Source organism: Rhinopithecus roxellana, chromosome 16 (assembly GCF_007565055.1).
Source record: "Rhinopithecus roxellana isolate Shanxi Qingling chromosome 16, ASM756505v1, whole genome shotgun sequence".
Lineage (NCBI taxonomy): Eukaryota > Metazoa > Chordata > Mammalia > Primates > Cercopithecidae > Rhinopithecus > Rhinopithecus roxellana.
The window spans coordinates 54,260,709-54,273,773 of record NC_044564.1 but is presented as its reverse complement, the minus strand read 5'-3'; the positions used below and the strand labels follow the sequence as shown (position 1 = coordinate 54,273,773).

The window sequence follows — 13,065 nt, the reverse complement described above, 5'->3', positions numbered from 1 at the left end:
GGTTGTGAGTGCTGTAGTCCCAGTTACTCAGGAGGCTGAGGCAGGAGAATTGCTTGAACCTGGGAGGCAGAGGTTGCAGTGAGCCAAGATTCTGCCACTGCACTCCAGCCTGGGTGACAGAGCGAAATTCCATCTCGAATAAATAAATAAATAAATAAATAAATAAATAAATAGCCTAGGTTAGGTGTATCCTCAGATGATGCCGCCATGTTAGTGGATTTAAAAATAATAGGTTGAGGACCACTGCTACTATAGTGCAGATTCCCTTCCAGTGCCTAGGGTGGATTAAGTGTAGCCAGGAGCCACAAAGGAAATACAGCCCTGTCCCTTGAAGGGATGGTTCTAAATTTTGGCTTGTGAGGGACACAGGCAGATCTTTCTCATATCTTAAAAGCTTCCCCCCTTACAGATAATAGGAGCATCTTTGGGATAGGGATATCCATACTCAGGATAGTCATTCACAATGCCGCTTGGAACTTTACATGCTAAATGAGAAGGGTACACCTGACAAAGGGAGTTTTGAAAAATTAGGAACATAATATGTCCTGGCCAATATCTCAGATAATCCTTGCAGCAAGAGCTGTCGGTCCAGACATCTCCTGTTCACCCACAGATTTGTAGGCCACTACTATTAGCAAACATCATACAGGGGTCTGGAATTTCATGAGGGGGCATGTTAGAAGAAGCCCATGTGTTATTCTTTACATTGTAGTACCATGTGTCAAGGTGGTTACTTAGAGCATGCCATTCCCATCAGGACTTCCAACCAGGAGGAGATGCTAGATTTTGAAAGCCCCCCTGTAGAGCTTCCAATCCCTTTACTATACCTCTATTGCATTTTCCTCCCCGGATCTCTGAGTTATCAGCAATTACAAGTGTGATATTATAATATATGAGATATCCCAGGTATGGTCCTTCCCCACTGCTTTTAAAGCAGAGAGAGGCATTTGCTATGATTCGGTCAACTTTTCCCAGCCTGAGGGTATGAAGCGTATCATTGGGGAGAGTGTTTCCTGGTACAGAGGTCTGCGGGGAATGTTTTCCTATAAAGAGTTATCCGATTGAATGTGCGCCCATACCGTGTCCCAGTTATGCCTGATAAGTCTTTAAGGGTTAAAAGTAAAGCTAAAAAAGGGAACTCTAGAACAATAAGTAAGTTCTGGGTCATTGAGAGGTTCCTTATGGTTATTGAACTGAGCAAACTGCTCAAGACAGACCCAGGAATTACTCTTGTTGTACAAAAGGGCCATGGCTTATATCCTCATAGGAGCTAAAGGGTGTGACATATCACTAAATCCAATAAAAAATCCCAGCAGACTCAGTGATAGTAAAACCTTCATGTTCACTTCTTGTCAGTAACTATTATCCCTACTATAAGGATAATAATTAAGCAAAACCCAAGATACAGAATTTCCCTTTGGGAGTCTATGAAGTTACAAACGTAATCCCATGGATCATCTCCCTACAAATAGGTGTCAAAAAGAAGCTCCAATGTTTGCTAGTGAATCTCAAGAGGAAAAGTAGAAATGACTGAAAGTGTCTAGTAAGGTAAAGGTGAGACTGAGTAGGATGAGCAGCCCTTACTCATTTACTTGTGTTTTATGATTTTCATTGTAAGATCGCCTATTTCTTTGCATTGATATCTGGGGTGTTCCTCTGGACTGTCAGGGGTTGCTCTCTCAGCTTTCCAGGCTTTGACTGAAGTGTGATGTATCCAAGAGTCAATTCCTGAAACTTTACCACTGAAGGGGTGGAAAGGAGAATGGTGTAAGGCCCTTCCCAGCTTGGGGCTTAGGGAAGGAGAGAGAGAGAGGGAAAGGAGAACTTTCACCAATACCAAATCTCCTGGGTTAAATAAAGGTGGCCCTATTTCATGGAATTGGGCTTCTGCTAGTTGAGTTAATTCCTGTTGAAAGTGAGCCGGGGGCCAACCACGGTGGCTCATACCTGTAATCCCAGCACTTTGGGAGGCCGAGGGGGGCGGATCACAAGGTCAAACTGGATCAGGTCATTCTCACTTCTTTGTTTAGTAATTTTTTAAGCCTTAATTTAGAGTTCTCTCCTGCAAGTCTCCTGGAACCCCTGCCCTCTTCTCCAGATCTGGGCAGCGGCTCTGTTTCTGTGCACACTGTCACCATAATGCTATTCATATTGCAACACTCGACTTGCAAGTTGAGGTTATGAACACCTTGAGGCACAACTTCTTCCTGCTCTGCGTTACCCTCTTAGTTAGCAGATAATGGCATATTACAGGGCTCCATCAATGCTTGCAGAATTGAACTAATGCCTACAAGCATTCATTCCCACTAATATTTGTGTAACATTGTATAAGGACTAAAGATCAGCTTGAGAAAGTAAATTAAACTACCAGAATATACCTTAGAGAAAAGCGAATAAGCTGCGGCTCTGTTAATAGGTCCGTTATGGAGAATAAGTATTTCTTAATTTAAGTTACCCCTCTAGGGTAACTTAAGGGCTTGCAGAAATGAGAAATATTTTCCACAAAACTGCAAATATGGTAAAATTAGGGCATATCTTAATCTACTTATACAAAAAATAGTGTCTAATAAATGAAGGGGATCTAAGTTTAAAAATTTGTGTGATTTGATGATTAGCTGGTAAACACATCCAAAGTTACTATTAAGTTATTTTCTGTTTATTGCCAAATGCTACTTTAAACCTATATTATAAGTATGTGTGTCGTATTTTTATGACTCTAAATGTGTATGCATACATACATGTATTTTAGGACAGAGTATTTCAAAAGTTGAAGATCTACAGTCTGAAAAGCCTGGTCCTCACAAGATGTGACAGTGATAGAAACTAGGTTAGAAATGTGGCAGAGAAGAGAAAATAGGACAAAGAAAATTTTGGCCTCTGTGATTTCCGAAAGTGGCCTTAGTATGTAGGTAGCTGGACGCTCAGGGTCCCTCATCTGTGTATAAGCCTTAAGTTCTGAATTTATTAGAAAAATTCAACAGATGAAGACAGTTAAGGAAAAAGACCTCATAGAAACAGGATAAAATGGCAATTTTGTGAGGATAGGGGAGAATTGGGAGATGTTGGTCAAAGGACACAAAATTTGTTAGGAGGAATTTTAAGAGATATATTGTACATCATGGTGACCATAGTTAATATATTCTATACTTGAATATTACTAAGAGAGGAAATTTTCAGTATTCTCATCACACACACACACACACAAATAAGTATGTAAGGTAATGCATATATAAAATAGCTTGATTTAGCCATTCCACAATGTATACATATATCAAAAAAATTATGTTTTATACCATGTAGACAATTTTTACTTATCAATTAAAAAAAGAAAGATACTAATGGTTAAAGAGGCTATCAGATCCAGTAAATATAATGTGTCAAAAAGTCAGTGAACATAAAATACGTACTAAGGGTAGTTTTCCTATAAAGAGTTAGATATGAATTTCAATGATGTAATAAATTCATCATCAGTTGTCCCCCCACAAAAAAATAAGAAAAGTAAAAGGAAGAAAAAAAGCAGGTGGTCAGGTCAGGAAAGCTCACAACTCAGAATACAGCATGGCAGTTTTAAATAAAAGTGAGTTGGGAAGATATGCAAATAGACCATACTATTTATGAACTTACACTCATGTTTTTGGGGAATCTGTGAATTTTTAGGGAAATGTGGGAAATTAAGAACACTCCGCCTTGATTTCCTCATTTTTGAGGATGCACTTACCGAATTCAGTGTCAAATACTTTCTAATAATTCCTTGGAGGGCAAAAATCGTAAGGCCTTATGCAAACATGAGATTCACTTTCTGTGACTTTCCATTTAAAATAGTACTAAGTTATTATTGCCACTTCAAGGCATATGAGATATATGCTATATTTCTTTCTTTTTTGTAGAAATAACTTTTTTTGTCTTTTTTTACTAAAAAGCAATGCATATTAATTACTGGAAAAATTTTTATATGGAGACAAGCAAGAAGAAGATAAACCATAATTTTACCTATCAAGAAAAAAAACACACTTTTAAAGCTTTGTTGGCATGCTTTCAAACACTTTTCTAAATGTATATATTTTTTCCTTATAAAGTTAGAGCTGTGTAAAACATTTTATTCTTTTGAAATACATGAGGAACAACTATCTGTGTTAACATTTTTGGCAATTTCATGCTGTTCCTTTATGTAGAAGAATGAAAATCTATTTAATTAATCCCCTATTGCTTGACATTTAAAATTTTCTAATTTTTCAAAAGTGCAAGCAGCACTGTGATGAGTAGAATTGCAATTAAATCTTTCCACACAATCTATATTGTATTCTGAGGATAAACTCACCAAACTGAAATCACTAGGTCAAAGGGCATGACTATTTAAAAACTTTTTATATATATTACCAAATTACTCTTATAAAATATTATATCATTTACACCCTTATTGTATGAGAATGCTATTTCTCTGCATCTTTGCCTACCCTCACTAAAATACTGAAAAATACCTTTACAAATTTGGTAGACAAAAACAGTTATGTAACTCTTCATGGGTCTTTAAAGATATTATCCTTTTGTCATGTATTACAACCTATTTTCCAGCTTGCAATTTGTCTTAAGTTTGTGTGCTTTTTAAGAATATGTTGCCAAATGTATTTGGTTGGTTTTTCACGGCTATTACCCGTAGTATCACGCCTGGAAAATATATAGCTATTATACAGCCCAAGTTGATCTAGCCATTTACCTACATGTCATGTTTTTATGGTTTCATTTTTTTCTTCAAATAAATATTTAATCTACTGATACTTATTTTGGGGGAGAAGTAACAGGTAAATATGTAATTATTTTTATTTCTCAAAGGTTTATCCAATTGTCTCAACACAATAATTGAACAAATAATGCCATCCACACTTATTTGTGCTTTCTAAAGTTGAAAAGTAATTCAATTTGAAATTTTTCATTGTGTTTTATTAAAAACATACTGATCTAAATATTTAATCATCTTTTTGTGGCTGCAGTAAAAATGCAAGTGCTGTATTAGATCACATCCCATAATGCCTTTTATAAGGGGACTTTTGATTCCTTTCTAAACTGAAAACGTAGAGCTAAATTATCATGTCACTGACAATGGGAACCCTCTGGGATAGTCATGCGTCACTCTTTCTTTAAACCTAGGATTTCTTGAAAACTTGCAAGGAAAGATTTCCTGCATTAGAGGAGCACTAGAAAAACATTGCCTAGTTGCTCCCTAATTGTGAAAGAACATTGAAAATGTTCTACATTTTAAAATTCTAAATGGCTTATCTGTCTATTCAGTAACCACTTTGAAAAATGAAACATTAGCTGCTTTTGCACATCTTAAAAAAAACAGTGCTATTAAGGAAACCTGGAAATGCCTCCAAAGTCATTGATTATTATGATAGCAAGTGGAACATAGAGCTGAACTCACTCAATAACTGATTAGATTGTTTCTTGTTTTGCCTTTATGCACACAAAAGAGCAAAAACATTAAATATCTATTTCTCAAGGGTAATTGAAGCAGTCATTGAATTACGCCTAACTTAATGGTGTTAGAAATTACTTTTGAATGGGACAGAGATTTACTCAAATGTCTAATAGCTTTAATGGTATTTCCAAGTATATGTTCACTTCTTAGGGATTCTATTTTTCAAAGAGCAAAGGTGCTGAGAATATAGGCATATGTGTTATAAAGGAATGAATTAGCATAAAATAATAAGAAAAGAATTTATGTGGCATGGTGTAAAAAATAGGATAGACAACCCTCACTTTTGGATGGTTAGAACAGCTTTTTTTCAAGCTTTCTTACTCATACACATCACCCTGGGATCTTGATATACATATTCTGAGTCAGTATCTGGGGTGGGCCTGAGAGTATACCTTTCCAACAAGCTTCCATGTAATGTGATGCTAATAGTCATGGAGAACACTTTGAGCAAAGGTAAAGGAATTTGAACAAGGAATTCAAGTAGTTTTCAGCTCTATGATTCTAGATTTAATTAACTATAAGAGATTCTTCATTTACTTGGTAAAGAGATATCTTGGACCTAATGTTTCCAAATATATTTCTGTTTTAATTATCCATGCTAACATCTAGAACCTTGACCCTCAAACAAATTACCACCTGAAACTAATAAGGAAGGTGATTGTATGTGCTCAGATTTCTCCAGGCAGAAATGGGAAAGCTACAACATAGCCAACAGAACCTTGCTAGTGTTGAGCAATGAAAATGCAATTATAGCACATCTAAGGACAATGTGTGCAATCTCTTAGATTGTGTAGAAAATATCAGTCACTGTGGAGTATCTCTGCAGTAAGCTGCCTAAAGTACACATGAGCTGCTTCTGATTGACCAAGAGTTTCAAAAGGCCTGACCATTCTTTGGTCTGCTCTCTGATCTATGATAATCACTATTGGTGTGTGACAGAGGGTTTGTGAAGGAAATCTGTGTGTATATAAATTGGTGAATGATTTTAGGTTTTTTTGAATAAGTGTTTTAAGGCAAATGTAACCAACTAAAGAAAAACTTAACTTTGCAGATTTTCACTTGCAAGGAGTGGAAGACGTTAAAGTTCTAGCTCCAGATCTGCTGTGAACTAATGACACAGACAACTCACTTTACTCCCTGAGCTTCAGGTCCAAATTTTAAATGAGAAAGTTGAATGAAATGACCTCTAGTGTCTTATACAGCTTTAAAGTCAATGATTTCATGAAAAGAGCTTGGCCTAAAACTTAAACTTGGGGCGGGGCGTGGTGGCTCACACCTGTAATCCCAGCACCTTGGGAGGCTGAGGTGGGCAGATCACCCTGATGTCAGGAGTTCAAGACCAGCCTGGCCAAGATGGCAAAACCCCATCTTTACTAAAAATTACAAAAATTAGCCGGGCATGGTGGTGTGCACCTGTAATCCCAGCTATTCGGGAGGCTGAGGCAGGAGAATTGCTTGAACCTGGAAGGCGGCAGTCGCAGTGAGCTGAGATCATGCCACTGCACTCTAGCCTGTGCGACAGAGCGAGACTCCATCTCAAAAAAACAAAAACAAAATGAAACAACTTAACTTTGGCCTTGAGCCTTTTGTTTTCATGAGGAATTAGTAGATTCCACGTTTTGTGACCATATAATTTACTTTCCAAGTCAAAAGTACTTTAAAAAATTTATGATTCTGAAAATTGTTTATATAGGTACGGCTTCCTTTCTTTTGGCAATACCAATATAATTTTCATTCTTTTATAATGGATTTGTTTTTAATTCTCTTACTGCTTTCTGGTTTTACCTTTGATTGGATATACTGAAGTGTCGCTATAATGTATCTAAAGGTAGAATTTATTTTCCTTATCCTGATGACAACTCATGCTCCTAGTATATGATGATTCCTATTTTCCATTAGGTTTGGGAAGTTCTTATCCATTATATTTATGAGGATGACTCTTCTCCTATTGTCTCTATTCTCTGCTTATATAACTTAAATTAGATGTGTATTAAATCTTCTTGCTCTGACATCAGTCTTCTAACTGCTTTTATGGTTTCTGTCTCTTTCTTTCTCTCGTGCATTCAAGAAGATTGCCTAAATTGTGTTTACAGCTCATTAATTCAGCTTTGTCTAATCTGTTTCCACACTCTTTTATGGGTTAGAGTGGTGCTAGACTTAAATTATCTAAGTCTTCTACCTGAGCCTAGAGAACAACGCTACAGAGCAAAGCCCCATGCACCATCATAAAAGAGTTGATAAGAGACATGCACAACAGTTTGAGAAGGTATAACCTACTGTGAATTGGAGTTCCAGAAGGAGAAAAGAAGAAAAAATGAGCCAAGGGCTACATATGAAGAGATAAAGAGCTAATAATTTTCAGTAACTTCTGAAAAGTGAACCTTCAACTCAATAGGCCCAGTGAATTCTAAGCAGAACAAATTAAAAAAAATAGACTCCAGCATATAATATAGCATAATCACAGAAACCAGAGATTAAAAGAAAGTAAAATAAGCCAGAGAGGAGAGAAAAGGTATGTGCACTTATGCATGCATGCAACAATGTATGTAACATGATTTTCATTGCAGTTTTTTTTGTAATAGCAAGTGATATGAAAAAAACCTGATACAGTCATATGAGGGAATATCATACAGTCATTGGAAAGGATAAAACGCTTCTATATGTACTGACATGGAATAATTGCCAAGATATATTGTTACATTTAAAAAATTCAAGGTGCAGAATCCAGGGTGTACTTTTTAAGATGATATAAAACAAGACATAGGATAGAGTGAATGCTAAACCCAATGTCAATATAGCCAAACATGGATTGGTATGTGCATAAAGTATTTCTAGAAGGGTGCTCAACTGGTAACAGTGGTTACCTTTGGGGAGAGGAATTGGGGACAGGGGGTCAAAAGCAGGAGGGAGACTTACTTTCACTGCATATTCTTTTCTACCTTTTGAATTTTGTAAAGCATTTATATATTCATCCTCTACTGAGGGAGAAGAAAGATTTCCTCATAGCTTTGCCTCCCCTTTTGAAAACGTTTTCCGAAAAGTGGGACTATAAAGCATACCATATTGCTGTATCTTTATTTCTAATGAATGGTTCAATTCTTCCTGCCTCTGACAACTTTAGCTAGACAGTTCTCTTTTTCCAAGCACCTTTTTCAAATGGATGATTGTTTGTGTGCATTCAAATGTACATAGTTTTACTGAAGGAACCCATGGTAAGTCCAGCAGGTAATGGCCACCACGTCTTTGTTGAACCCACCATCAGGTAGGACTGGCTCAGGCATGAAGTGAGTGAAACTATCCACTCTGCCCAGAAGTAGATTTCCTCCCTAGACTCTTCCTCGCTGCCCACATTTCTAGTTCGTCTCTTCTTTGGGTTAGTGAAATGGGTTAAGACATATTAACCAAGTGTCTTTGTCACTTAAAATGAACAACACAGTTGTGTATGGGTTTGTCTTTCTCTGGACTGCTTTGTTGCCCAGCTCAAGGTGGAACTATTTGCTGGAAGTTTGTAGGGATGGTGATTAATGAAGTTACAGAAAAACAGCCTACACAATCATAGGTAGTGACCTTGTCTTATTTACTACATTGTGCATACCTTAGGGTCAGGACAAAGTCATATCCATCTTAACATCCTCATTACCTAGCGCAACCCTCATAGTAGATGTCTAATAAATGTCAAAGTACAATGAATTATTATGAACTATACTGTTGCACACTTCAAACAGATGGAAGACAAAGTTGTGAGACGAAAAGAGCATGAGATCTGGGGTCAACTAGATTTGGAGATGAATCTTGATCCCATAATTTGCCAGTTGTAAACTTAAGCAAGTTGCTCTACCACTTTTAGCTCCACTTTTCTCGTCTCTAAAGTAATGGCAACCTTGAAGGGTTATTATGAAAATTAATTAAATGAATATATGTAAAGTGCTCAGCACATATTAGGCACCCCATCAATGGAGACTTTTATTGCTGCTGACATTGCAATCACATTTTATTGTTGCTGACTGATGTGATTATTGTCATCATTATTTATATAATAAAATTGTAAGTGTCCGAATAGCATAGAGTGTTTTTACAGTAGACCCTAGGTGGTGGGGAAATTCTAAATGTGGCTTTTCATTTGGACTGAACTTATCTACAGGCATATCACAGTGATTATTGTGGATCTTTTTCCATCGTATCCTTAGAATTTTTAGAATCTGTTTTGTTTAAGCTTTATTTAAAATCTGTTCTATTTAAGCTTCTAGAACCTACTCAACTTTAGGGCAGGCTGCAGCTATTGCTTTAAAATGAGGAGATCCCATGGACAGAGAAGTTGTTAGGATATGGCTGAGACAGTACATGCACATGGAACAAGTACAGTCTTTGGGGTAGATGAAACAGCCAGCTTCTAATACCAGCTTCTCTGCTTTGAGGAAAAGTATGAGCCTCATGAAGCTCAGTCCCCTAACTGTAACGTTGGAAGTGTTCCATGAATGTTTGGTTTTTTGGTGGTTATTAATCTATTCCTTGCTGCCTTTTAGTAAGGATTGAAAATGATTGCAAAGATGCATAAGGAGCAGTACAGGAAAAAAAAAAAAAAAAGGTGAAGAGGTTTGCTATGTGCTAAATGTTTGTATCCTAAAATTCATATATTTGAAACCTAACCCCCAGTGTGATGGTATGAGGAGGGAGGACCTTTGTGAAGTTATTAGGTCATGAGGATGGAGCCCTCATGAATGAGATTAGTGCCCCATGAAAGAATCCAGAGCGCTCTCTCCTGCTTCTGCCACATGAAGATGTAGTGGAATGGCAGCTGTCTGAACGAGGAAGCAGGCCTTCAACAAACAGAGTCTGCCAATATCTTGATATTGAACTTTCCAGCCTTCAGAACTCTGAGAAATAAATTTCTGTTGTTTACTGCCACCCAGTGTATGCTACTTTGTTAAAGTAGCCTGAACTGGCCAAGACAACATTGGAAGGGATTATTATTTATTAACAATAGTAATTTCTTGTCATCCTTTTGCTCACCAAGTCCTTATTAAATGTAAAGTATAATAGCTGGGTCTGAGGCACATAAAAACAAAATAGCCAAAAAGGCAAATTATAAAGACTATCTAGCATTTCAAGCTAATCTGAATATTTGCCTTAATGGAAATATAAGCAGTTTGTCCTGATTTGAAATAAGAAAATTCCACAGCATAAGAGCTGGAAATAGAGCTTCAGAAGATGCAGAAGGCATGAATGCGTGAAGTGAGGGTGAGAGGGATAAAGGAAATCTCATAAGCTTGGACATGGATGTGGGAAGTACTGGTTTATTCTGGAGGTGGTACGTAGTTGGATAGGGTCAAAATGTGAGTTGGAGGTTGGGAAGTCAGTCTGAGAAGGTAGGCTGCAGCCAGACCACGGAGGAACAACATGAACACCATTTTATAGATTAACATTTTTCCAAGGTCTTTATATAATTTTAGTCCTGAGGGATGTTTTCTAATAAAGGGATTTTGTGGCTAATAACTTGATCAAATATTGCACATCTGCCTCATACAGAGACACATGTGATGTTAATAAGTGTTTCTAGGAAAGAAAACTATTTTCCTGGGCAATGGATTTGAAAATTCTGGGTTCAATAATGTTAAACAGGGTTATTGGCTGTTTTAGAACTTCTCAGAGTCTTGATAGTCTACAGTACATGGAAATACTATTCCAAGAAACTCAATACGGATAACATTTCTGCAGGCAAAGAGGTGCCATACAAGATACTGAGCACTATCCTACCAGTAGACGCTGTGCTGGTATTTTCCATTTTATCCTCAAATGATCCTCTCAGCCTCCATGAAGGATTAACAGACCTATTTTACTTCTGGGAAAATGAGCTCAGAGTGGTTGCATTTTTTACCAAGTCCACATGGCTAGTCAGTGATGGATTTAAGCCCAGTATTTGAGCTAATGATGCTCTGTCCCTAACCCTCATAATATTTGCTTCACTCACTATCTCTGGGGACAATGTGGAGGATGAATGGGGCACCAAAAAACTCAAGAAAGGAAAAATGAGAAAGGTAGGAGGATGCTTCAGCATGCGTCTTAGGAGTAACGAGGGCTTGACCCAGGGCAGTGGCCATGGATGTGGTGAGAAGGGTGTGGCGAGAGTTGAGGAGTGATCCTGAGCTAGTGTGTGGGGCTCTCTCCTTTCTGTAACTGCTCTGTGGGGCACTGTAAAGTGGTCGCTAGAATTGCTGTCACTCCATCTTCGAGCTTTCACTCATTACGGCCTGGAATGGCCCTGCCTGAAGCTTTGCGGATCCTTGGCTTGATTAGTCAATGGCATATTCAACTTGATGGCCAGCACCACATGACCTGGCTGCATTAAGCATTTCCTGCATTGCTCACATTTGAGGTTCTGCTTATTTGTTTTCTCTTCCTTCTGTCCCTGAGTGTAGTTTTATTGTCATTCATAATGACAGCATGGAGAGTGCTCTTTGGATCTGGCTCTGTGTACTGTAGTGAAGTGATTACCTTTTGGTTTAACTGCCTTGGAAGGATTCCTCTGGCAAATAATTTTCATCAGCGTGAACCAGGCTGTATCACTTATTTATATGCCAATCAGATTTAATTTGCTCTCTCCTGAGATACATATACAGCCTTCCCAATAAGATCACGTCAAAGAAATGCTTTGAAGGACAAACGGAAACTCAATTCTTTTAAGCTTTATTGAGGTATAATTAATATATGAAAAAATGCATGTCTTTAATGTATACATTTTGATGAGTTTGAACATATGCATGTACCCACAATACCATCACCACAATCAAGGTACTGAACATATCCATCACCGCCAAAAATTTCCTTATGTTCCTGTGTGTGTTTGTTTCATTTTGTTGTTTGGGTAAACACTTAACATGTGGTCTATCCTCTTAACATATTTTCAAAAGCACACTGTCCTAATTTTAACTCTAGGTACTGTGTTGTACAACAGATCTCTAGGACATGTTTATCTTGCATAACTGGAACTTTATGCCCATTGAGCAACAATTTGCCATTCCCGCCTCCCCTCAGCCCCTGGTAGCCATCATTCTATTCTCTAGTCACTGCTTCTGTGAGTTTGACTATTTTAGATACCTCATGTAAGTTGAGTCATTCAGTATTTGTCCTTCTGTGACTAGCACATTTTACTTAACATAATGGTCTCTAAGTTCACTGATGATGTTGCAAATGCTAGAATGTTCTTCCTTTTGAAGGCTGAACAATATTCCATTATACACTTATATCATATCATATTTTCTTCATTCATTCATCACTGGACATTTGGGAATTCATCCATTCATCTATTGATGGACATTTGGAATCTCAAGTCTAAAGACGATTTTTACCCTATTCTGATTGTCAATGGAAATAATTTATAAAGCCAAGAACTATGATCCACTCTTATTCAATACAAAAGTTCCACCTGGGTCTGATGTTTTAAAGAATAGCCTTAGTGAAAAATATGGGGCTCTAATTTAAGATTAATAAATTACAATCTTGATTCAGATCATCAGCATTCTTTTTCTGTTGCTTTTAAATTTTACTCAATTGCAAATTTAATGTATGTTAATGACATAAAATTTTCAAGG

The 13,065-nt window shown here is 37.3% G+C and overlaps 1 protein-coding gene across 1 annotated transcript in view; it reads left to right on the top strand.

The window, feature by feature from the left end:
- Positions 1–11,529: 11,529 nt before the first annotated feature.
- Positions 11,530–13,065, top strand: part of LOC104682262 (histone-arginine methyltransferase CARM1-like) — a gene marked incomplete at its 3' end in the record, with an annotated part of 174,201 nt that continues 172,665 nt past the window's right edge. The window contains 1 exon segment of the mRNA XM_030919179.1: positions 11,530–11,581. Coding sequence (XP_030775039.1) covers positions 11,530–11,581 — 52 coding nt within the window.